The sequence below is a fragment of the Leopardus geoffroyi genome, chromosome B1 (assembly GCF_018350155.1).
Source record: "Leopardus geoffroyi isolate Oge1 chromosome B1, O.geoffroyi_Oge1_pat1.0, whole genome shotgun sequence".
In the NCBI taxonomy this organism is placed as follows: Eukaryota; Metazoa; Chordata; class Mammalia; order Carnivora; family Felidae; genus Leopardus; species Leopardus geoffroyi.
Window position 1 is genome coordinate 113,047,954 of NC_059327.1, and position 24,005 is coordinate 113,071,958.

At 39.0% G+C, this 24,005-nt stretch overlaps 1 protein-coding gene across 5 annotated transcripts in view; it reads left to right on the forward strand.

Moving 5' to 3' along the window:
• Positions 1-24,005, forward strand: part of ELOVL6 (ELOVL fatty acid elongase 6) — a 147,832-nt gene that overhangs the window by 86,351 nt on the left and 37,476 nt on the right. For 4 of the 5 annotated variants that reach the window (XM_045470386.1, XM_045470396.1, XM_045470368.1 and 1 more), the window contains one exon: positions 5,150-5,281. The exons of the other annotated variant lie outside the window; for it this stretch is intronic. In XM_045470386.1, coding sequence (XP_045326342.1) covers positions 5,150-5,281 — 132 coding nt within the window. The remainder of the gene's footprint in view (positions 1-5,149; positions 5,282-24,005) is intronic. 5 annotated transcript variants of the gene reach the window in all.

The window sequence follows — 24,005 nt, forward strand, 5'->3', positions numbered from 1 at the left end:
TTCGGGGCACCTGGGTGCCTCAGTCTGTTGAGCATCCAACTCTTAATTTCGCCTCAGGTCACGATCTTGAGAATTTCTTTCTCCCTCTCTCTCTGCCCCACTCATGCTTGCCCATGCGTGCGGGTGCTCTCTCTCTCTCTCTCTCTCTCTCTCTCTCTCAAAATAAAAAACATTAAAAAAAATAGCACCCTTTCCTTTAGTCACTCATGGCTTTGTCTTGCAATTATAAAGTCACGATTCATTTGTATACTATGGACATATTTCCATTATTATTTTCCAAATCATTCGTTGTCAGAATTTCTGGGCAGAGTTAATTCCCAGTTACAATTTACTTGTGAATAAAAACTGCTGGAAATTCCCATTATTTTCAATGTGGAAAAATGCCTGTATAAAGTGTTGGGGGAATTCTCAAGAAAATGACAGAATCCATCCCTGGCTAGAACTCCCAAGAGCACAACTTCAGGATCCCTCTCAAGAAAACTTTCCTGGGGCACCTGGATGGCTCAGTAGGTTGAGCGTCCGACTTCAGCTCAGGTCATGATCTCATGGTTTGTGACTTCAAGCCCCATGTTGGGCTCTGTGCTGACAGCCCAGAGCCTGGAGCTTGCTTCGGATTCCGTGTGTCCCTTTCTCTCTGCCCCTCCCCTGCTCTCGTTCTCTCTCTCTCTCTCTCTCTCTCTCTCTCTCTCTCTCTCTCTCAAAAATAAATAAACATTAAAAAAATTCTTTTAAAAGAAAGAAAACCTTCCTCTATATTCTTAACAAATTATGACCACCATCGACATCCACTGAATGTCTTGTTGGCAAAAAGCTGAGTGTTATTTCCTTCTGTCTCCAGGTCTCCAATTTGTTCGTGGCTTTAAAATTACTTTCAGAATTCTGAATTGTTTGCTGATTTGAATTAGCAGCTGAACAAAGGAGGAGTCTTAAAAAGAGATGCGGCCTCACCAATTAGCATTTGTTTCTGAGTTTCAGAGTCAGTAACAAGAAAATTCTGTGCTCGGTATCTGCCAAAAGCAGATGAAGTGTTCAGGTGTCCTTTTGTTTTCTCCCTCAAAGCTTTGTTTGAATTTTCACAACTCCTTGCACCTTACACGTGCACGGTAGCCACAAAAACAAGGTCACCAGGGTACAAAGGAGTTCAGGCCATCTCCCCAAGTTATTCATTAGCAATTAATCCTGTGTTGAAACACTACCCACGTGAAAGTTTCACCATTTCTCAAAAGAACTCCTTTGACTCTTGGAGAAACACAGGTCAGCCAACAGAGATCCTGATGTGAGTGTTAAAGAGACTCACGCTAGGTCCTGGTTTCAGTGGAATATCAGGAGTTGGGGGGAAAAAAGCATGTGAATGTTTAAGGACTCTTTGACAAGTGTTATTGGGTAGAATAATAAACACAGATCACTAGCAGCTACTCTGGTAAGAACAGAAAAAAACATCACCTAGAAATGTTTGGGACCAGGGTAGCATGATAGAGAAATCCAGCTTTCTAAGGATAATGAATAAAGCCATTTTTTTTTTTATTAGTTGTGGGCTAATTTCCATTCACATCCATGACAGAAATGGAAGGCGGAGAAAGGGTAAATACAAGCACAACAAGCTCAGAGCACTTCAGTATTTCAACTGGGTGATCTTCACTTAGTTGGTTACCTTGTAATTATAGCTACAGAAGCACCATTCTGAAAAGTAGTAAGCACCTGTAGCGAGGGGTGGTGCTAAATAATATACAATTAAGATTGGTTAAACAGGAAGAGTCCTTACCATCTGGAAATTGCTAGTTATCTGGTAACAAAACAATGTAGTGTTACCATTATACCCAGCTATGGAGGCATGCCAGAATATGAAGTGTTATTAGATTACCATTGAAGCATTAGGGAAGTCATCTGTCCCCATTAAATAGTAAGTGGGCTAGCAGGAAGTCATTATTCATCTTGATTATAATTGAAACTTTACAAAAGAGATGCCAGAACTGAAAGGCAATTTGAATCCATTTAAACTGCCCAGTTTGCTAAAGAAAAATCTTACCTTATTCTAAGCTAAATGGAAAAATTCATAATACATTCAACTATACATGATACATTTTGATTTCTCAGTTGAAGAGGTAAGAGTTAAGGCTTCGTCAGATGGCTCCCTCTCACAGAAGAAGCCTGAACTTAATTCTAAATTAACCTAAAGCATTGCATATTTGAATTTCACCACAGTAGAAGATTTGTATAGTAAACAATAAGCAACTTATTTTTATTATACCATGTGATTCAGATGTAACCTGGACAATTTATGTTTACTTATCTGCTTGAGCAAACTTTTGGTAGTTTGGCCATTATACAGAATGTAGCTATGTGACCATAAACTAATGTCACCAGCACCCCACCCCATCCACCATTCCCTCTTCTGTAGAACAAGGAAATTGAGCTCCGTCGCTTAGGTCTCTTGCAATTCTCAAATTCTCTGAGTCCATATTGATTGACTTGGTTGCCATAGCTATAGAATTGAAGGTTTGTCAAGATATCTCTAGAAAATATGTAGAAAAGAGAATGGTTTGTGCCAGGAAGTTAGTAGTGCATTAGGACTAATTCTCATTTCATAGCTGAAGAAATATAGAGGAAAAGGTACTAAGAAGATTTTTATATTTTTCTTGATTCTTCAAGGCACCTTATCTTCCCCTTAATGGCTAGAATGATAGGATCATATAAAGACATCCATTTTATTTGGTGCATAATTGCAAGTAATACATTTATTCTAACCATAATCAAAATCTGAATTAGGTTGAATGTGCAAGAGAATGATGGATAATTTAAGGAAAAGCTTTCAGGGGTATATATAGTTAATTTGTATTCTTTAGGACGTAAACAGGGTTTGGATCAAAGTGTTCTCAGCCCCAAAAAATATGACAATCCAAACACGAAGGCATGGAGAGTCCTCTTGGTCAGTTCACAGTTAAACAACATGCTACACGGTTACACAATGACCATGCAATTCAGTAGGAGGGTTTGAGGAATTCTTATGCCTATAACACATCAGGTGTTATGTCTCTGGCACACTCTTTTCCTTCCTGAAAGTTTACCACAGGAGAATAGGGAGATCTGAGGCTACTTAACCTCTAAGCCTGTTTGCTTATCCATAAAATGAAGGTAATGCTTTACCTACATTAAGGGAGATTAGGAGGATTAGAGAAAGCTTTTGGGCACTATGTATGCCCACCCCTAAGGAATCACTCCCTAAATCATACTATGAATTGTCACTCATCATTACCTTTACAATTTAGATATGAATCTTTTTTTAATTTAGAAAAGAATATATACAATTTCATATGACTATTGCTTACATTAACTTGATAAAATTTTGTGCTTGTTTTTTAGTGAGTCTCTGCATATAAATACAGATGCTGATTAGGACTCAAAGTAATTTAATGACGTACACTTACTTGTAAAATTCATATACATTCATGAACATTTTATCAAGTAAGTTACTACGTGTCAGGTCTTGTGTTTCTAAGAGTGTTTGCAAACCTCATTTGGAAGTGGCTTATTCCACCTTTATGGGTTAATTTCTGGAATTAGTGCTTTATTGGGTGGTGTTCACCAAGTAAGTAACATGTATCCATTGAAGTAGGTGTGTTGCTTGTGTAATTAATAAGATCCCTCTTTAGTCAGCAATACACAGCGGAAGTATTAGCAATTAGGGGAGAAAATATGAGGCATTTTGCAAATAATGCTCTTTAGGTTCATTCATTTTGCTTTTTGTATTATGTTTGTAACTTACTTTCAATGATTTCCCTCTTAATCTAATTGAGTGGGGAATATCCATTTTAAGAGCAATACTACTTTTTTTATACGAAGTTCACTTAGATGTTTAAATTATTTACGAGGCCTCTGTTACTTTCTATGGAATCATAGTTCTATAGAATCTTGGTTTTGTTTTTGTTTTTGTTCTTACTGGCGTTATTAATATTACTGGCATTTACTTCTCCATCGTACGGTAATAAAGCATCAGGACCTAGAGATTCTGTTTCATATTGCTTGCATGCTTCTGACCGAGAGTTCCATGTAAGCCTGACTAAGGAAAAGAGAGAATAATGAGCCCCTGTATTTCATCATCCTTTTGGTTAATGTGATTACATCTCAGGGCCCCTGGCTGGCTCATCGCTAGAGCATGTAACTTTTGATCTCAGGGTCATGAGTTCAAGCCCGCATTAGGTGTGGAGCCTACTTAATTTAAAAAAAAAAAAAAAAAAAAAAAAATCTAGTTTCCACTCTCTACCTTTAATATTGTTTTGGTTTTGTTTGTTTGCTGGGGTATTTTAAAGCAAACCCAAAACATGTAATTTCACCCATAAATATTAACTGCTTTTAAAATTATGACTAATAACTTTGTGATTTATATTCTGAATTTATTACAAACATCTTTTTGCAATTGCTTTGGTCAAGTAAAGGCCCCCAAAATTCTACGTATTATCTTTCACTGTAGTCTCTCAAGTCGCTTTTTAATCTAGAAGATTATTGGATTCCATACTCCTCTGACTTAGAGAAGAAATATGTTCACTTGTCTTACAGAAGGTCCCATCATTGTATTTATCCTTTATATTTCTTATGATTAGGTAGTAAAATCAGATTTTGATAGGATTCAATTTCAAGCTTTTAGGCAAGTATACCGTAGGTGGTTCTATGTTCTTTCTGTTACATTGTATGATGTCTACCAGTTATCCTTATTATTAATGATAATATTGAAAGGTAATACCTAATCCTTTGGTGGAGAAGATTTCAGAAATCCATTTTGGGGACACCCTAAGTTACGTAGCTTGATTTTAGTGTTTTAATTCCCTCATTGAAAAATTTTCTTTTTGCACCTTAATGTTATGTTGTTGAAATTTGCCACAGAGCTGGAAAAGCAGATAAATCTATTCTGACATGTGTTGGTTAATCTGGATGACCTAATTGTCAAGGGAGGTTTCCACAGAAGGCTATGGAGCCAAAAAGACTAATTCTCTCTTCTGTGAAGGGGCACATTCCCAGGAATATGCGTTCAGTGCTTCCAAAGAGGGACTGGTATAAAAAATTACGAATAATTTAAACATAGATTTCTGATGAGTAAAAATAAATTGCTTAAAGATTTTCATTTCATAAGATGTTGGGGTTTTGTTTGTTATAGGAAGAAATCTTTCCTGTTTTCCGCTCTGTATGCTGCCTTTATCTTTGGTGGTCGGCACCTCATGAACAAACGGGCGAAGTTTGAACTGAGGAAGCCATTAGTGCTCTGGTCTCTGACCCTTGCAGTCTTCAGGTAGGTTTTATTTTCATTTTCCCAGTGCCGTCCATCCATTTCCTCAGACCTGGCTAAAGGAGCAATGTTTGAGCATTTTATTTTATATCACATATTTTTGATTGTTCAGTACATTGAAGGTAAAATAAAGTCATGTCCAGAGAGTAGGCCTCCACTGCAACCGACTTGCCATAATATACTCAATCTCTTCTTTTCAGGCTGTCTCGTTTCTTGTCCATACGGCTGGTGCAGTGATCCAGTTTATCTCTTAGGCCTAGAAGCAGTGTGTCAATTCCATTACTTGTGTTGCTTAAATATAGATGAAGCGCTAAATGCAAAGCCACACCGGTGTTGGTGTGTGGCAAAGTAGGGTTTAAATGTGCTGGGTATGCCAGGGCCCGATCGCCCTGACCTGAGGCTGCCGGGCGACCCCACCCGAAGCGTCTTAAACCTTCACGTCGGGACTCCCTAGGTACCCGGACAGTAGGGGTGGGCGAGGCGGGGGACGAGGGCCACACGGCCGCCGCCTCGATGTGGACCCCGACCACGGCTGAGCCCGCAGGGTCAGGGTGCAAGCCCCGATGCTTCCAGACGGTGATGGAGGCCCACCAGACGCTGCCCACGGGCCCCGCCGTCATGCCCGCCCCTTGCCCCCGTCCCGTCCCTCCAGGTCACCGGGGCTGACCACCCCTCCCGCCCCCAACCAACTAATATGTAATCAAACAATAGCACTCTGACACATGACTAGATACTGGACACCTGTCTATGTTAGTATTACTAGACCAGAGAACGCTTTTGCTCTGCATCCCCAAAAGCACTGTTCACCCCCCATTGCCTGAGCTGACCAACTGGCTTATGTTTAGCTAACTCGTTGTCACTTTGTATTGGCTAGAAGTCCTCCTAGAGGCTGTCAGGGCCAGGTCTATCTCTCCAGGTGCAGCTGCCAGCCAACATTCAGACACACTCCTGGAAGCTTGAAGGAGCTTTTCTAGTTTTATGATATTTGGTGATCTAAGCATTCACAAGACTAATTAGCATACAGCTGGTGTCCAAACAAGTGCCAGAAAATACCTATAGTGCTAACAAAGGTACCTGTTTTTTGTGCGTGTTTTGCTTGTCAGAACCCACAAGTGTATAACTAGGCTTGGGGTAAGGGGGAGTGGGGGGGGGTAGATGTAGATATATTATAAATGAGAACTATTTTAATATTTCTGAATAATCATTTTTATTTTTTCATACTACATATTAACTGTTCTACCACTAAGCAGAAATAGGAAACCTCATTACTTACTTAAGCCTTATTAAAAGTGATCAGACAGGGGCGCCTGGGTGGCGCAGTCGGTTAAGCCTCCGACTTCAGCCAGGTCACGATCTCGCGTCCGTGAGTTCGAGCCCGGCGTCGGGCTCTGGCCTGATGGCTCAGAGCCTGGAGCCTGTTTCCGATTCTGTGTCTCCCTCTCTCTCTGCCCCTCCCCCGTTCATGCTCTGTCTCTCTTTGTCCCAAAAATAAATAAACGTTGAGAAAAAAAAAAAAAGTGATCAGACAGGAAGAGGATTTTCATAAACTCTGATGATCCATACATTTCCATTATGTCAGAACCCTGCATCCAAACGCTCATTTACTTGCTACTACTGACTGTACTCTAATTTGGTGCCTTTTGTAAGTTCTGCATGTGAAGTGCTCATGATGTGGATCTGTCACTAAAAAATTCTTCCATTTCAATCTGTATCAGGACATGATTCTCTATAATACAAAGCAGTGTTTTCATTTTTATTCGCATCTGAGGTTCACAGAACATGCCTCTACTGAAGTATTTTCATATTTGAGGAAAAAGTTATCTTTTTTTAAAACGTTTATTCTTAAGAGAGCACAAGCAGGGGAGGGGCAGAGAGAGGGGGATAGAGAATCCCAAGCGGGCTCTGCACTGACAGCAGCAAGCCCGATGTGGGGCTCAAATTTGTGAACCCCGAGACCATGACCTGAGCCAAAGTCAGATGCTCAACCAACTGAGCCACCCAAGCACCCAGAGGAAAAAGTTATCTTTATCCTAAGGATGCTTTCAGCATTTTTTACAGAATTTTCAACAAAAGGCTTTATCTTTTGTTTTTTAAAATCTTGAACACATATGAGCAGAGTACAAGGAAACCCCATGCACCAGTTACCTTGTTTAAACAATTAGCACTGATGGGTTAATATTCTTTCATCTACATTCTACCAACTTTCCTCTGTCCCCCAGATTATCTGGAAATAATACAAACTGAAATATTTCTGAATGAAATGGTGCCACTTCTAAAAGTTAAGTACTCATAAGTTAAGTAACCTAAATTAGTAATAATTCTTTATCCTTCAGGGTTCAGATTTTCCCAGTTGAAAAAATTTTTTTTCTTCAATTTCTTTTTAAGAATCTGGATCAAAATTAGATCCATATGTTTCCTTTGGATGTTTCTTTTTACTTACAGGTTTCTATTTTCCTCCCTCCTCAGCCCTCCCCAAACTCCCAACTCCCCATCCATCCTTTGAAGAAAGCACATCATTTTCCCCTTACAGTTTCCCCCAGACTCACTGATTTTCCTGATGGTGTTCTTCTGTCCCTTGTATTCTTGGTTAGTTGGTAGTTAGATCTAGAAGTTTGATTATATTCAGGTGTAACATTTGACAAGACTTTCTATAAGAAGAAATTTGCCTTGGGGCGCCTGGGTGGCACAGTCGGTTAAGCGTCCGACTTCAGCCAGGTCACGATCTCGCGGTCCGTGAGTTCGAGCCCCGCGTCAGGCTCTGGGCTGATGGCTCAGAGCCTGGAGCCTGTTTCCGATTCTGTGTCTCCCTCTCTCTCTGCCCGTCCCCCATTCATGCTCTGTCTCTCTCTGTCCCAAAAATAAATAAACGTTGAAAACAAAATTAATAAAAAAAAAAAAAAAAGAAGAAATTTGCCTTTATCAACTATGCAGTTATCCTAAAGTATATACAGTTATTACCGCATAGGCAGAGCAAGTGCTTGATTCTTTGGCCATATTTAGCAGCTTCACAAAAGAAAATAATTTGAGGCGCCCGTTTGGCTCAGTTGGTTAAACATCCAAGTCTTGACTTCAGCTCATGATCTCACAGTTCAGGTCATGATCTCACAGCTCCGCTGAAGTGTGGAGCCTGCTTGGGATTTTCTCTCTCCCTCTCTCTGCCCCTCCCCTGCTCGAGAGTACTCTCTCTCTCTCTCTCTCTCTCTCTCTCAAAATAAATAAATAAACTTAAAAAAAATTTGGTTACCCAGCATGTAAATAATAAGTTTTTTCTTAAGTATCATTATGCACTCATGGATTTCTACTTTATGTGTCAATGATTTTTAGATGAATTTGATTTGGGTATATTTTAGTTCATTGCTATTATTCTTTTTGATGCTAAATTATCGATCTTTGGTCATGGTGAGTCTCATCAAGTTGGCTCCTGAATCCTTTCACGTGCACTGAGTAGTGCTCATAGCTTGATTTGTGTGTGTGTGGTGGGGGTGGGGGTGGTGACAAGATGTTCTAGGCCAGGCATATTGTATATTTCTTATCTGGAAATGGGATTAGTCATTTCTCCTTGGAGCCCTAGTTCCTTTGGGGTAAGGAAGATAGTATTTACAAACTGGTGAGTTGTGGTGGTGATTGTTCATGCCAAGGTAGTTCTTATTTCTAGGCCTTTCAGAGGCCAGAAATAGAATTTTTTTTTTCAAGAGATGTATTCAGAGTTAGTACTAATACTTCTAATTCATATTTACCACTAGTTTTTACTTAATTTCTTTTTTTTAATTTTTTTAATGTTTATTTATTTTTGAGATAGAGACAGAGCACAAGGGGGGGAGAGGCAGAGAGAGAGGGAGACGCAGAACATGAAGCAGGCTCCAGGCTCCAAGCTGTCAGTCCCAGAGTCTGATGCAGAGCTCGAACCCATGAACTGCAAGATCATGACCTGAGCTGAAGTCGGACACCCAACCGACTGAGCCACCCAGGCGCCCCTCGTTTACTTTCTTATATCTCCTTCCTCTCATGCCAAAATGAAAATCCCAATGTCAGCCACTAACTGTTTATTTATTTTTATCCTACAACGCATGTGCAACAGCTGTTAACAGTACCTTATCTTTTTTAGATTGACAAATTCTTCTTGTTTTCTCTTCTGTTTCTTTAATTCTTTTAGTTACTTCCTCTGGAGCCATATTTTGCAAAAAAATTTATTTTATTTTATTTATTTATTTATTTATTTTTTTATTAATTTTTTTTTTTTAATTTTTTTTTTCAACGTTTATTTATTTTTGGGACACAGAGAGACAGAGCATGAACGGGGGAGGGGCAGAGAGAGAGGGAGACACAGAATCGGAAACAGGCTCCAGGCTCTGAGCCATCAGCCCAGAGCCCGACGCGGGGCTCGAACTCACGGACCACGAGATCGTGACCTGGCTGAAGTCGGACACTTAACCGACTCCGCCACCCAGGCGCCCCTTTGCAAAAAATTTTAAAAAGCAGGACTACATAGAGTTAAAGCATTGACAATTGAGGATACTGTAAAAATTATAATATTCTAATAGGAATTTGGAAAACACTGACAATAGAATTCTATTGTTCTATTAACTGAACCTGGTTCCATGTTAGAAAGAGTATATTGAAGTTCCTCTGTGCCTAAAGAATTCTGGTCAATGACACATTGGAAGAAAATATTAAATACAGAATGATATATTTCTTACATAATGTTTACGTAAATTTTACTCCTAGACACAAAATACCTATATATTGTTTATTAATACATTTGAGTATTTCTAAAAGTATCTAAAAAAGTAGTAGAAAAAACGTACTCAATTTTATATCTGGAAAAACAGAGGAGACATGCTTTTATTAAATGCCTCGTATTTCTAGAAAATAAAACAAAAAATTTCATTGCTGGTAGAGCGTAGTTCTAGGGGACTGGCAGTTCAGAAATAAAAAGGATTTGGGGCACCTGGGTGGCTCAGTCAGTTAAGCGTCTGACTCTTGATTTTGGCTCAGGTCATGATCTCACGGTGCATGAGATCAAGCCCTGTGTCGGGCCCTGCACTGACTGAGCGGAGCCTGCTTGGGATTGTCTCTCTCTGGCCCTACCCACTCAGACTTTCTCTCTCAACATAAATCAACATTAAAAAAATAATAATAAGGGGCGCCTGGGTGGCACAGTCGGTTAAGCGCCCGACTTCAGCCAGGTCATGATCTCGCGGTCCGTGAGTTCGAGCCCCGCGTCGGGCTCTGGGCTGATGGCTCAGAGCCTGGAGCCTGTTTCCGATTCTGTGTCTCCCTCTCTCTCTGCCCCTCCCCCGTTCATGCTCTGTCTCTCTCTGTCCCAAAAATAAATAAACGTTGAAAAAAAAATTTAAAAAAAAAAAATAAATAAATAAATAAATAAATAATAATAATAAGGAGATAAAGTTTTTTCTGTGATGTGTTATCTTGTTTGCTTGTCTGCATTTAGAACATTATTCGATATATATGCACATGATCTCATACCCAATTCTAGAGAATCTTAAGAATACTTGCTACCTTTATTTGGAATGGAGTTGATATAAACCTTCAAAAGATGCTTTTGGCTCAGAGATGTTTTGGTGAAAGTTAGTAAGAATTTCTCTATTTTGGCCAGATAGGATAACTTCATTATTATTTATAAGCATATGTTTTTAGAGAAAATTTTTGAATGGCTTTTACCTTACTATATAATTCACAAATTTTCAAGTCTATGTGTCAATAGAGCCTAATAGAGAAGTTAAAAATTCCTTGCTCAGGAGACATTCTGATATTAGGTAACCTGGATCTACTCTACCTCCCTGCTCTTTGCCATTACAGGATAAGATATTATCTATTTGGAAAAAGAAAGAAAGAGAACCAAAATTTTCAGTTAGAGAAATTATAAATGGAAGGAGGGGAGAAACAGTAAGTTTTTTGTTTTTGTTTTTTTGAAAAATCATTGAAAATGTGATTGTTTTGAGTATTTTGCTGTTGAAGAATAATTTCTTTTCCACAACTTCTCAAGCTTACCCCTTAGCTTTTTATAGTAGCCAGAGGTTCAACTATGACTAATTTCCAGAGGCCACACACTGTTTACTCATGAACTGAGACAACAGAGATGAGAATTAATTTGGACATGCAGAGTACTTAAGCAAAAACAAACAAACAAATAAAACCCTGTCTTCATACCAGTCTATTTCAGAAAGTGGTGTGGGGTTTTCCATAGTTTGGCAAGAATTACCTATAGAGTATTTTCTTTTTTGATTTTTGTTTTTTTGAAAGAGAGCAAGCCAGGGAGAGGGACAGAGGGAGAGAGAGAGAGAGAGAGAGAGAGAGAGAGAGAGAGAGAATCTCAAGCAGGCTCCGTGCTTATCATGGAGCCCAACGCAGGGCTTGATCCCACCACCCTAGGATCATGATTTGAGCCAAAATTGAGAGTTCGCCACTCAACCAACTAAGCCACCCAGGCGCCCCAAACTATAGAATATTTTCCTTCTATCTCTTTCCTTTGGGATACTCACTGAATATGTGACACTAGCCTTCATACAGGCCATGTACCATTTAATTTTATTTTTTAATTATTTTTTTAATGTCTGTTTATTTTGAGAGAGAGCACACATGCTCACATGTGCACAAATAGGGGAGGGGCAGAGATAGAGGGAGACAGAGAATCCCAAGCAGACTCCCTGCTGTCAGCACAGAACCTGACACGGGGCTGCACCTCAAGAACCATGAAATCATGACCTGAGCTGAAATCAAGAGTCTGACACTCAACCAACTGAGCCCCTATTTAATTTATTGAAAGCTGTCATAAGTTTTGATGGAGTCAATAGAATATGATCACGACTGAGCTTTCACCAGGTCTGCAGTGTATTCATTTTATTTGATAATAATGTCTCCGAGGTTTTCTTGGCAGTTTCTCCCCATTACCTACACCCTGCCAACCCTGTTCAGATTCAAACCATGAGCTTCTGGTATCAGTCTTTAGGAATATGACTGGGATGATGACACAGTGCCCTACTACATCTAGCCTACCTTCCACCCAACCTAAGGATAAGCGCTTCCTTATTTTAATGAGATAATTCTATGTGGCGGTTGGCTCTAGCTATTTGAACATTTCCTTGGGATAAATACTGAGAAAAATTCTGGTACTTTGAATTAGTAGATCCTTTGGATGAGATTGTGTCTCATGACAAAAATCCTCAAACACTTCAAGGTGCCTATGATCCATTCTTCTCTGACCCTGCTGAGTCATTAAATTATGTTGCTATGATACCTCAGCTGCCTGACTACTGTTGCTTTGTAAAGGATTTTCAACGTATTTATTTAATGACTTCAAACCCTTCCAGATTTTTAATTTTTTTTAAATTTTTAAATTAAAAAACATTTTTTTTATTTAATGTTTATTTATTTTTAAGAGAGAGAGAGACAGAACATGAGTGAGGGAGGGGCAGAGACAGAGAGAGAGACACAGAATCCGAAGCAGGTTCAGGGTGTCCACACAGAGCCCAACATGGGGGTCAAACCCACGAACCGTGAAATCATGACCTGAGCCGAAGTTGGGTGCTTAACTGACTGAGCCACTCAGGTGCCCCGGAATCCTTCGAGATTGGGTAGAGATGTGTGTGATTCTGATTCAGGCAGTTTTTACCAGGATCTATCTGGCAGTGTTTCCTTCTCGTTGGTAGCATAAGGAGTTCCAAGGAGCCTTCCAGGTCTCTGACCCAGAACAGGGTCAAAGCAAGGTGTCTAGTCATTGTACATCAGAATAAGATGTACTGCGTATTTATAGATGCCAGTATCACACTTGCTTCAGATTTGCTTACTCATGTTTCCCAGTGATTCAGTCTGGCCTCAGTTGTTTTATGCTTCCTGACAAAATCACATGTTCTATACTTTGCAAGTTTGACTCCTCGCCTTGTTATTAGCTGGAAGTTTTTTCCCTTTGAAACTCATTTTTATTTCCTGGCCTTATTTTAATTTTTATTAAATTTCAGTGTTGGCTTAAGTATAAAATATATTCCAGCTGAATAGAAAAGTATTCTTTTCTTTAGTGAGATTTCCAAGAATAAAGTGCTTAAATATAGTACAGGAAACATTCAGAAAAGTATGTTTAACAGTGCAGAGCAGCAGATGAATGGTATTTAATTAAATCTACTTGTGATTTTCATACACGCACATAAGTGTTTAATATCTGGAGAATTATTAGCAATTGTTAAGGCAACAAATATATAATAAAACCAATGGAAACTATTCAGATGAGTAAATTATGGCATCTAAAAAACTTGTTGGAAAAAAGTAAAATAAAATAAATAAATAAAAATAAAAATCTTGTTGGGGCACCTGGGTGGCTCAGTTGGTTAAGCATCCTACTCTTGGTTTTAGCTCAGGTCATGATCAGGGTCAGGGGATTGAGCACCATGTCAAGCTCTGAGCTGGGTGGGCAGCCTGATTAAGATTCTCTGTCTCCCTCTCTCTCTGCCCCTATCCTATGCTCAGGAAGGTGCACATTCTCTCTCTCAAAAATAAACAAATAAATAAAAATAAATAAAAAACGTGTTGAAGGGGAAAATAAATCATTGACCTGTAAAATGAGGAAACAAAGAAAATGACAAATTTTGGAACAACTTAATCAATTTTTTCTCAAGCACCTCTTGTCTAGTATTTTGTTCTGTGGTTGCCAAAAGCGTTCCCTCTTGATCTACAAAGAAAACTTTACAAAGAATGATTCTAGTGATAGTAATTATAAAAATGAAATGGATACATGAGCTATAAATGCTATAGGAGGAAATCCGTATTGCATTGATAACAGGTTATAAATTTTACAGTTTTAAACGTAGCACCAAGGGGGGCAGAATTAACAAAGGAAACGATACCTCTAGAAAGCATATGCTGAGTAGTTATAAAAAAAGGAAAGAAAGAAAGAAAGAAAGAAAGAAAGAAAGAAAGAAAGAAAGAAAGAAAAGAAAAGAAAAGAAAAGCAAGCTGCTGAATAATCATGGGAATGTGATACCATTTATGAAAAGTTTCAGGACCCATAAATGAACACTACATTTTATTTATTAACATATATGCAGTAAAAGCATAAAAATAACTTTTGAAGATTCACGCTATCTCTGTTTCTGAGGAGGCAGAGAGAATGACCAGATCAGACAGGGTCCAATGGAGTCTTCAACTCTTTTTTTGTAAGATTTTATGTCATTACAAGTAAGTCAAACATGAAAAAGATAATTGTGTTTGACACGAAGTATAGATGGCAATTTTTTTTAAGTTGAAAGCAAATAATGAAAAAAATCTACTTTTCAAAAGAAAAGCTAGCAATTGTACTTAGAAGATTCTGGTGAAATGCTTGTGTACATGAAATAAAACAAGGTAAGGACGCTTGGGTGGCTCCGTGGTTGAGCATTCAACTTGATTTCCACTCAGGTCATGACCCCAGGGTTGTGGAATCAAGCCCCAGGTCAGGTTTCCTGCTGAGCATGGGGCCTGCTTAAGATTCTCTCTCCCTCTGCCCCTCTTTCACTTGTGCACTCTCTCTCTCTAAAATTAAATCAATCAATCAAGGTTATGGCAAAATACAAATTTTGCCCTATTGATCCTCATACTTCCCCTCCCTCCATAATGGCAAATGTATAGTTAGAATTATGAATATTTCGTGTTTTCTGTTTTCTGATAACAGTCCTCAGTTAAGAGTGTCCTTTCAGTTATGGCTGAAGGATAATTTTAGGACCTTTCTTTTCTGAACATTTGTTGTTGGACTCTTGACTATCTAGTGTTTCTATCTTGTATAAAGATATATGGTCTGATAGACAACATGTAGACAGATGGAAGTCAGATATTGGTCACTTAAACATTTGTATCACCTCATTTTGTCAAAAGGTTTTCTTTTTACATATAGTCTATTTGAGACTGTAAAATATATGTATATATGACATATATACATGACATGTATATATATATATATTTATATATATATATATATATATATATATGACATGTATATATACATATATATATACACTTTGTGCATTTTTTTGTCTCTGGATTTTGTGCCATTTTATCAAGGGACCACACCACAGAAATATTCTGCTTCTGATGCCATATTTATAAATTATAGTTTCTGTCTCATTTTTTAAACTATATCTAATAGATGTATAGAAAATAAAAGTTTTTTTTGCAGAATCAAATCGATTTTTCTCAAAAGTAAATTGTTTATTGATATGGAAAACAACAGAGACTGGAAGTAACATGATAACCAAATAACCAGATGACATGGTTGTTTCAAAGGTCAGGGCAAAGCAATGACAGCAAAACACATTCTGTTTCCCTTCGCATCAAGAGAAATGTGAAGCATCTACATAGAATAAAAAATCCAATAAATTATTAAGGCAAGAAGCCTAACAAACAGTGAGGGCAAAATAGTCCAGTGCCATAAGAAAAATAATCCCTACATTTACTCAGTACTTCCAGACTTGGTTTCCTTGCCTGATGAAAGGCACCGTGTTTTCATAAATGAAGGTGACAAAGTCTAGGCTGAAAGACAGTGGCATTCTTTAGCATTTTGAGATGTACTTGAGTCCCTTTCCACCTGAGAGCTGCCAGAATACCCTCCACGGTACTACTCCGTATGAATATCAATTTTGTTATTCTGTTCAACAATTTTGCTACAGAGGAACTAGCAAACAAATCACCGCTACAGGATAAAAAGAGCTCTTTTCCTGCCTGCTCCTCTCCAGCATGTGTGTGTGCATCATTCACACACACACACACACACACACACACACACACACACACACACATGCATGCACACTCTTTTCCGCATGCTGTCAGCTTCTTGGGAATGTCATGCCATCCCCCTGTTTTCAGATACAGCATTTCAGTAAAATGTGCTTCAGCTGAGACCTTACATCAAGTTCCAGGGCCAACAAAGAGTTATCTGTGATTCTCCCCTCTGCACTACATTAGTTCTGCCAGAAGCATCAATAGTGGATAACAGAGAGGAGTTACAGGACATAGGCTATTTCACTGGCATTGTGTTTTTCTTTCGATGTTTAAAACTGGATTCTTTGCCAGAATAGACTGTAGCCTCAAATTACAATGAAGTGACAGTAATTGAATCACTTGACTCCTTTGGAAAAACCAAGAGCAATAATAAAGATAAGGAAAGGGCAACTCTCCATCCTTTAACAGTAAGATAGAGCTTATAAACGGATCTACACATCCTCGCTTGGTCTGGACAATCTTAGCTCTATGCCCATTGTCCCAGTGTAATTATTAATAGCTCCCCTCTCACTCTCAAAATGTCCTAATTTGAATGGTAAAAGAAATGGCTATTCTATTTATACCCACTGAGACATTGTGTTGGCTTAATGAAACAGAAAAAGGAAAAAAATACCCATGATCATTTGCCAACTTCGCCCTCACAAGTTTTTCTTTTTAGTATTGCCTCTCACCTGAAACTTGCTCTCCTGCCAGTAACATTTCCAAATGTTTGACATAGCATCACTCAAATTTAAAGTATTCAAGCCAGATCCCTTTTGTTGATCCCATAAAATATCTCAAAATTTGTCACTATTTTATTAGCAAACATCTTGAAGTCATTCGAAATACACAAATAACTCTTTTAACCAGTCACTGGGTTGTATAATTACTCTCCAATAATTAGAGTAGCATCTACACCACTCCATCCCCACACTGGACACTCCAGTCATGACCTTTATCATTTCCCTTAAGTTATTTGCCACCATTAATTGCTACCTCCCACGTGTTTTCTCTGTCCAAGCAACCCGACATACCATACCATTTTCCTGTAGAAATCTTAATTGAAACTCCTTTGCCTATAGGTTTAAACTTCAGTCTGTCCATAAAACAATTGTAATCTTACCTTGAACCACCTTTCACCACTGCCCTATACAGATTTTCCACCCAAGCCAACATGGGTTTGTTTATTGCCTGCAAAACACACTTGCCCATCCTAACTTCATGTCCTTGAATACACCACACCTCCCTTTCTCCATTTTCCCTCCATTTTTTCCGTTAAATATTAGCCATCGCTTTGACCTAGTTTAGAATGCCATCTCTATAAAGGCATATATCATTTGAGCACGTACCTCCGTTTCTACCAAACTTGTTGTTATGTATCATTTAACCAGAACATATGCTGCCTTACCCATGTGCCTCCCGGTAAGCTGTATGAGTTCTTGAGGCCAAATTGTGTCTCGCTGTTCCTGGAACACCTTGGCATACACAAAGTTTCTGAATTAATGAATAAAAATCTGACATTTGGCCACTCCTCCAGTCACATGTGATCGTCATTTTCAGTCATGTTCACTTGTTCACCCTTCGTATTTCTTGTGGTCAACTGCCTCAGACACACCCAGTCCAGTTTTTATTTGCTATCATAAGGCTTCATCTGTGACACTATACACATGCTTTAAGAAATCTGCAAAAGACAAGATACAGTAAGTGTTGGCAAGGATGCAGAGAAAAGGGAATCCTTGTGCACTGTTGGTGGCAATGTAAACTGATGTAGCCACTATGGAAAACAGAATGGTGGGTTCTCAAAAAATTAAAGATAGAACTACCAAATGATACAGAAATTTTACTTCTGGGTGTTTATCTGGAGGAAACAAAAACACTAACTTGAAAAGATACACGCACCCCTGTGTTCATTGCAGCATTATTTAGAATAGCCAAGGCATGGAAGCAACTTAAGTGCCCATCGATGGATGAATGAGTAGAGAAAAAAACATATAGTGATATATATATAGTGGAATATTGTTCATTCATAAAAAAAGAATAAAATCGGGGGTGACTGGGTGGCTCAGTCAGTTAAGCGTCTATCTTCAGCTCAGGTCATGATCTCATGGTTCCTGGGTTTGAGCCCCGAGTCTGCCTCTGTGCTGACAGCTCAGAACTGGGAGCCTGCTTTGGATTTTGTCTCTCTCTCTCTCTGTCTCTGTCTCTCTCTCTCTGCCCCTCCCCCACTCTCTCTCCCTCTTTCTTCCCTCCCTCTCTCTCGAAAATAAACTTTAAAAAAAATTTTTTTTTAAGGACTAAAATCTTGCCATTCGTGACAATATGGATGGACCTTGAGAACATTATACCAAGTGACAATGAGCCAGACAGAGAAAGACAAATACTGTATAATCTCACATACATGTGGAATCTTAAAACAAAAAAACTGCAAACTCATAGAGAACAGATTGATGGTTGCCAGAGGCAGGAGGTAGAAGGTGGGCAATAGGACCAAAAAGGTACAAACTGCCAGTTATAAAATAAGTACAGCATGTGGATATAATGTACAGCATGGTGACTATAATAAATAATACTCTATTGTATATTTGACAGGTGCTAAGAGAGTAAATTTTGAAAGCTCTCAGCACAAGAACAAAAATTATAACTGTGTTGATGGATATTAACTAGAATTATTGTGGTAATCATTTCACAATATATACAAATATTGAATTATTAGGTTGCACACCTGAAACTAATATAATGCTGTATGTCAATTACATCTCAATTGTTAAAAAAAGAAACCTGAGATTGATGTCATGTAATTGCAGGGGTCTTCCAAAGGCCTGCAAAGCCCTACACACTCTGGTCTTTGTGACTCTGACCTCTCCCCTACCTCCCTTTCCCCTCCCCAACTCCCTCTCTGTCCTTCTCTTTCTCCTCCCCTCCCCCCTGCCTTGTCCCCCTTTCCCCCTCCCCTGCCTTTTGCTGTTCCTTAAATATGCTGCTAAGGCTGCTCCCTCAGGGACCACGCACTTGCCCTCCTGCCCAGAACACTCCTTGCCCAGATATTCCAACCACTCGTCCCTCATCTCCTTCAAGTCTTTGCTCAAGACTCACCTTCTGGGTGAGGCCTTTCTCAGTCTCCCTCTCTAAAGTCACAACATTCTCCACCACAGGCTGCTTACTGCCCTCACCTGATATTTTTCCCTTTGGCACTCACTACCTTCTAGCCCATTCTATGTTTTTCTGATCTTGTTCATTCTCCTACTGGTCTAAACTCCACGAGGGCAGGAATTTTTGTCTGATCTTATGCCACATCTCTTAGTCCAAAAAGGTGCTTAATAAATGTGTGTGTGTGTGTGTGTGTGTGTGTGTATTTTTCTTTAACTAAAAATGAAAATGAACAGAAAGTGAAATAGGAATGGAAAATGAAATAGACAGTTGTTAGTGACTCTCCTTTCCTTTTTTTGGAAACTCTTTCTTTCCAAAGGGGGAAATAGGAAAAATTTTCTACTTTTCCCTTCAATCCAGGAATTACCAATTAGTATTTCCAAGAAAGTAATAATTAAGTAAATATATGATATTTTGCTTGTTTTTTTTTAATAAAAATGTGCATTTTGAGGGAGAATTCCAAGCTTCTATTAAAAGGGCTTACTGAAAAGAAGCCAGGAAAACAGAGGTCATCCTGCTTTGCAGGTGGCACTTTGAGCTCTGGCCAGTGGGGAGGCTGGCCTCTCCTTACTTACATGGGCTGTTGACCTGTGGGTCACTCTGCAGCTCCACACTTGTCTGATTTATCTATTTTATTCCAAATTAAGAGGAAAAAAAACCCACTCATCATGTCACGGTCAAGTCCAGACAGGACAAAAGCTTACGATTTATGGCAGCTTGTTATAAATGTAAGACGCTTATAGAAAACTCAGACCATCACCAATGTAATGCATGAAAAGAGTTGCAGGTTAACGTAAGCACAGAGAATGGCCTCTCCTTCTGCCAGAAAGGCAGTCCACTTGGCAACGTTTGTCTACTTACAATTAGAAACCCTATTCAAGAGTGTTTTTTTTTTCTTAAATAATTTCTTTTTCTAGTTATAAAAGTGAAACGTCCGTGTGGATAAGACTGAAAACCCTGGGAAGCACACGGAAAGCCTTTAATCTTACCACACACAGATATTTGTTGTTGATATTTTGGCACATGCCTTTTCCATAATTTAATGCTAAGCTTGAGATTCTTTCGTTGTAATTTTAATTCTTAATCCAGTTAATATATTTGAGTATGGACGAAAGTATGACCTCAGTAATATGTTTGTATGACCAGTGTTATAACAACTTGAAACAGCTGACGCGTAAGACATTTTATATCGTTTTACCAAAGTGAATTAGTATTTAAATAGCTGGACTGTGATAGCTTTTCTGACACTTGTGTGAGAAATAACATGAGCATTCCTGAAGAGTGCATGGTAATTTAGGATGTAAGTGTAATATCGCCTGAAGCATTTGTTAAGGATTGTTTTAAGACTGAATTAAGGATTACAACGTTTAAACTTCCTGTGTTACCTCACAAATTTTTAAATAATCCTTTTTGTCAGCAGGGTAATATATATATGTATATGTATATACATATATATGTATATGTATATACATATATATGTATATGTATATACATATATATGTATATGTATATATATGTATGTATATATACATATACATATATACATATATATATATAAGATTTTGAATGAGGAAGTGAAACCTGAAAAAAATCTTTAAACCTAACTTTTTATGAAATTGCCTAATTGTCTTATCTGTGATGCATCAGATGATGCTGATATTGATCATATTTTTAAATTTTCAAATATTGAAGTATAGTTGACATACAATGCTATATTAGTTTTAGGTCTACATCATGGTGATTTGACAATTCTATATATTATGCATTTGCTCACCATGATAAATCTAGTTACCATCTGTCACCATATAAAATTATAATACCTTTGACTATATTCTCTATGCTATACTTTTAATCCCAGTGATTTATTTATTTTATAACTGGAGGTTTGTACCTCTTAATCCCCTTCACCTATTTTGCCCATCCCCACCCCTCCACCCCCCACATTATCAAGTTGAGTTAGCCACAGTGGTAGACTGGCAGAAAGAATCCCAGAAATGAATGGCATGCAAAAATACTAGAAGTTTATTCTGGAGAGGCCCATTAGTGAGCAGAGAATTAATTGAAATCACTGAGAGATGAATCTTTTTCTCTTCATGCCTTTTCATGTCCTTGAGGACAGTGGAGTACCATAGAAAAGACATGAGATCAGGGTTGTTCCAATAAAGAAACATTAGTTACTTGGGGCGCCTGGGTGGTTCAGTCAGTTAAGCGTCTGACTTTGACTCAGATTATGATCTTGCGGTTCGTGAGTTCAAGCCCCATGTAGGGCTCTGCAGATGGCACGGATCCTGGAGCCTGCTTCAGATTCTGTGTCTCCCTCTCTCTGCCCCTCCCCCGCTGGCGCTCTCTGTCTCTCTCTCAAAATAAATAAAAATTTAAAAACAAAGAAACTTTGGTCACTTAGACTAGGATTATCCACTGCCGTTAGGTACGTGCAAGTCATTCTCCTAAATATCACGCCTTTCCCATGTGAAACAGCTGCTGCGAGCCTCTTTGGACCTCATTGTTAAAAGCTCGCCAGGGGCGCCTGGGTGGCGCAGTCGGTTAAGCGTCCGACTTCAGCCAGGTCACGATCTCGCGGTCCGTGAGTTCGAGCCCCGCGTCAGGCTCTGGGCTGATGGCTCAGAGCCTGGAGCCTGTTTCCAATTCTGTGTCTCCCTCTCTCTCTGCCCCTCCCCCGTTCATGCTCTGTCTCTCTCTGTCCCAAAAATAAATAAACGTTGGAAAAAAAAAATTTAAAAAAAAAAAAAAAAAAAGCTTTGGCAGTTCTTTCATGAGAGCTGTCAGATTATCTTTGCTATATTTCAACCAAGAACTTTAGGTAGTACCTGCTCGTGTATTTTTGATGATGCTGTGGACCTGACAGGTTGCCTAGCTCTCACTTGATTTTGCATGGGAAAGAGTGCCTGGGTTCTCCCTTACACCAGCAGTTCTAGCCAGTGCTACCAGCAGTTTAACTGGTAGCAAGGTCTCCTTGCAACTCTTTCTCTACCATTGGTTTCAAAACACTTGCAGGTGAAAATTCGTGGGGGTTGTTTTTCCCTTTTTATCCTCACTTAGGACTAAACTGTCATACTTGCAGGAGCCTGCAGTACCCAAGCAATCCTCCCTGTGTTCTTTTATCATCTGTGACAGTTATTAGAGTTTTTGGAGCCCTAGGATTTAGAATCCACTCTATATCATTAAATACTTCATTGTTCACACATTGCAATTCCCTAACAGGATAATAAAGCAATAGTTTACTAGTGGTAAAAGGTGGGCAGAGAGATGTTTTTTTTTATTTTTTATTTTTTTGTTCTGAGAACTGGATAAGCATCACAGACCTAGAAAGGATGTGCAGGGTAATTAAAGTAGCCAAGAGAGACGGTTCACTGATTCTAGGTATTTGTTTTCACCCAGAGCTAGAGCAGAAATCTTCAATACAGCTTTATATAATTGTCTACAAATTGAAATTACAAACCATTCATTAGCTATTCAGAGTTCTCTTATGCAGGAGTTAGTAATTTGGGTTCTTTATAAGGGTCTAGCTTTAAATTGGAGTTTACACTAGTATGGTACAAAAAAAAAATTCTTTTTTTAAAGATCCAGGGAAAGACTGTGGAACTTAGGAGAGAAGAGCTGAGAAGAAAACTTAATTCTTGCCTCTAAAAAGAACATATTTCAAACTCTAGAACTTTAGCAATCTTGAACAGACAGCCAGCCTGAGCCTGGCTCAAGAGATTTTATCTTAACTTCTTGTACTGCTTCTTGCCATCTCATATGTTTTTGTTGTAACCGAACCCATTTTTTTTTTAATTTTTTTTTTCAACGTTTATTTATTTTTGAGACAGAGAGAGACAGAGCATGAACGGGGGAGGAGCAGAGAGAGAGGGAGACACAGAATCGGAAACAGGCTCCAGGCTCTGAGCCATCAGCCCAGAGCCTGACGCGGGGCTCGAACTCACGGACCGCGAGATCGTGACCTGGCTGAAGTCTGACGCTTAACCGACTGCGCCACCCAGGCGCCCCATAACCGAACCCATTTTTAAGCACACCCAGGAATGAAGGAATTGCACTTGAGTGTTCTCTAATCTGCTGATTGGTATCTCTAAGATGTCATTTTCTGTGCTCCTAAGGACGTTGATCCTTAAATTCATAGAGTAGAACTAGGTTAAAGTTTGAAGTCATTAAAAGAAAAGGCAAATTCCAGATCAAGATGGCAACATAGGAAGATCCTGAACTCACCTCTTCCCATGGACACACCAAGTCTATAGCTACATATGGAACAATTTCCCCTGAAAAAAATTCTAAAAACCAGTTGAGGGGTGCCTGGGTGGCTCAGTCAGTTGAGCATCTGACTCTTCATTTTGGCTCAGGTCATGCATGAGCTCACAGTTGTGAGATCGAGCCCTGCATTGGGCTCTGCCCTGAATGTGGAGCCTGCTTGGGTTTCGATTTCCCTCAAAAAAAAAAAAAAAAAAAAAAAAACCCAAAAAACAAAAAAAAAAAAAACATAAAAACAAAACACCATACAGTTGAGAGATTCCTACACATCAGGCAGATGAGACAAAAAAACCCACACTGAAGTCGGGAGGAGTGACTGAGACACAGTCTCACCATAAAACCCACCCTAGGCACAGGGACCCGCAATCAGGAGGTCAACTGAAAACCTGGAGCTTTTCCCTGAGGAATGAAGGGTTTGAACCCCACAGCAGAAGACATCCCAACTTCAAAGACATGCACCTGGGAGATGAGACTCCAAAATATCCAGCTTTGAAAATCAGTGGGATTTGAGCACACAAAACCCACAGGGCTGTATCAACCTGAGAAGTGGCTCTTGAAGGGCTTGTGTGCTTGG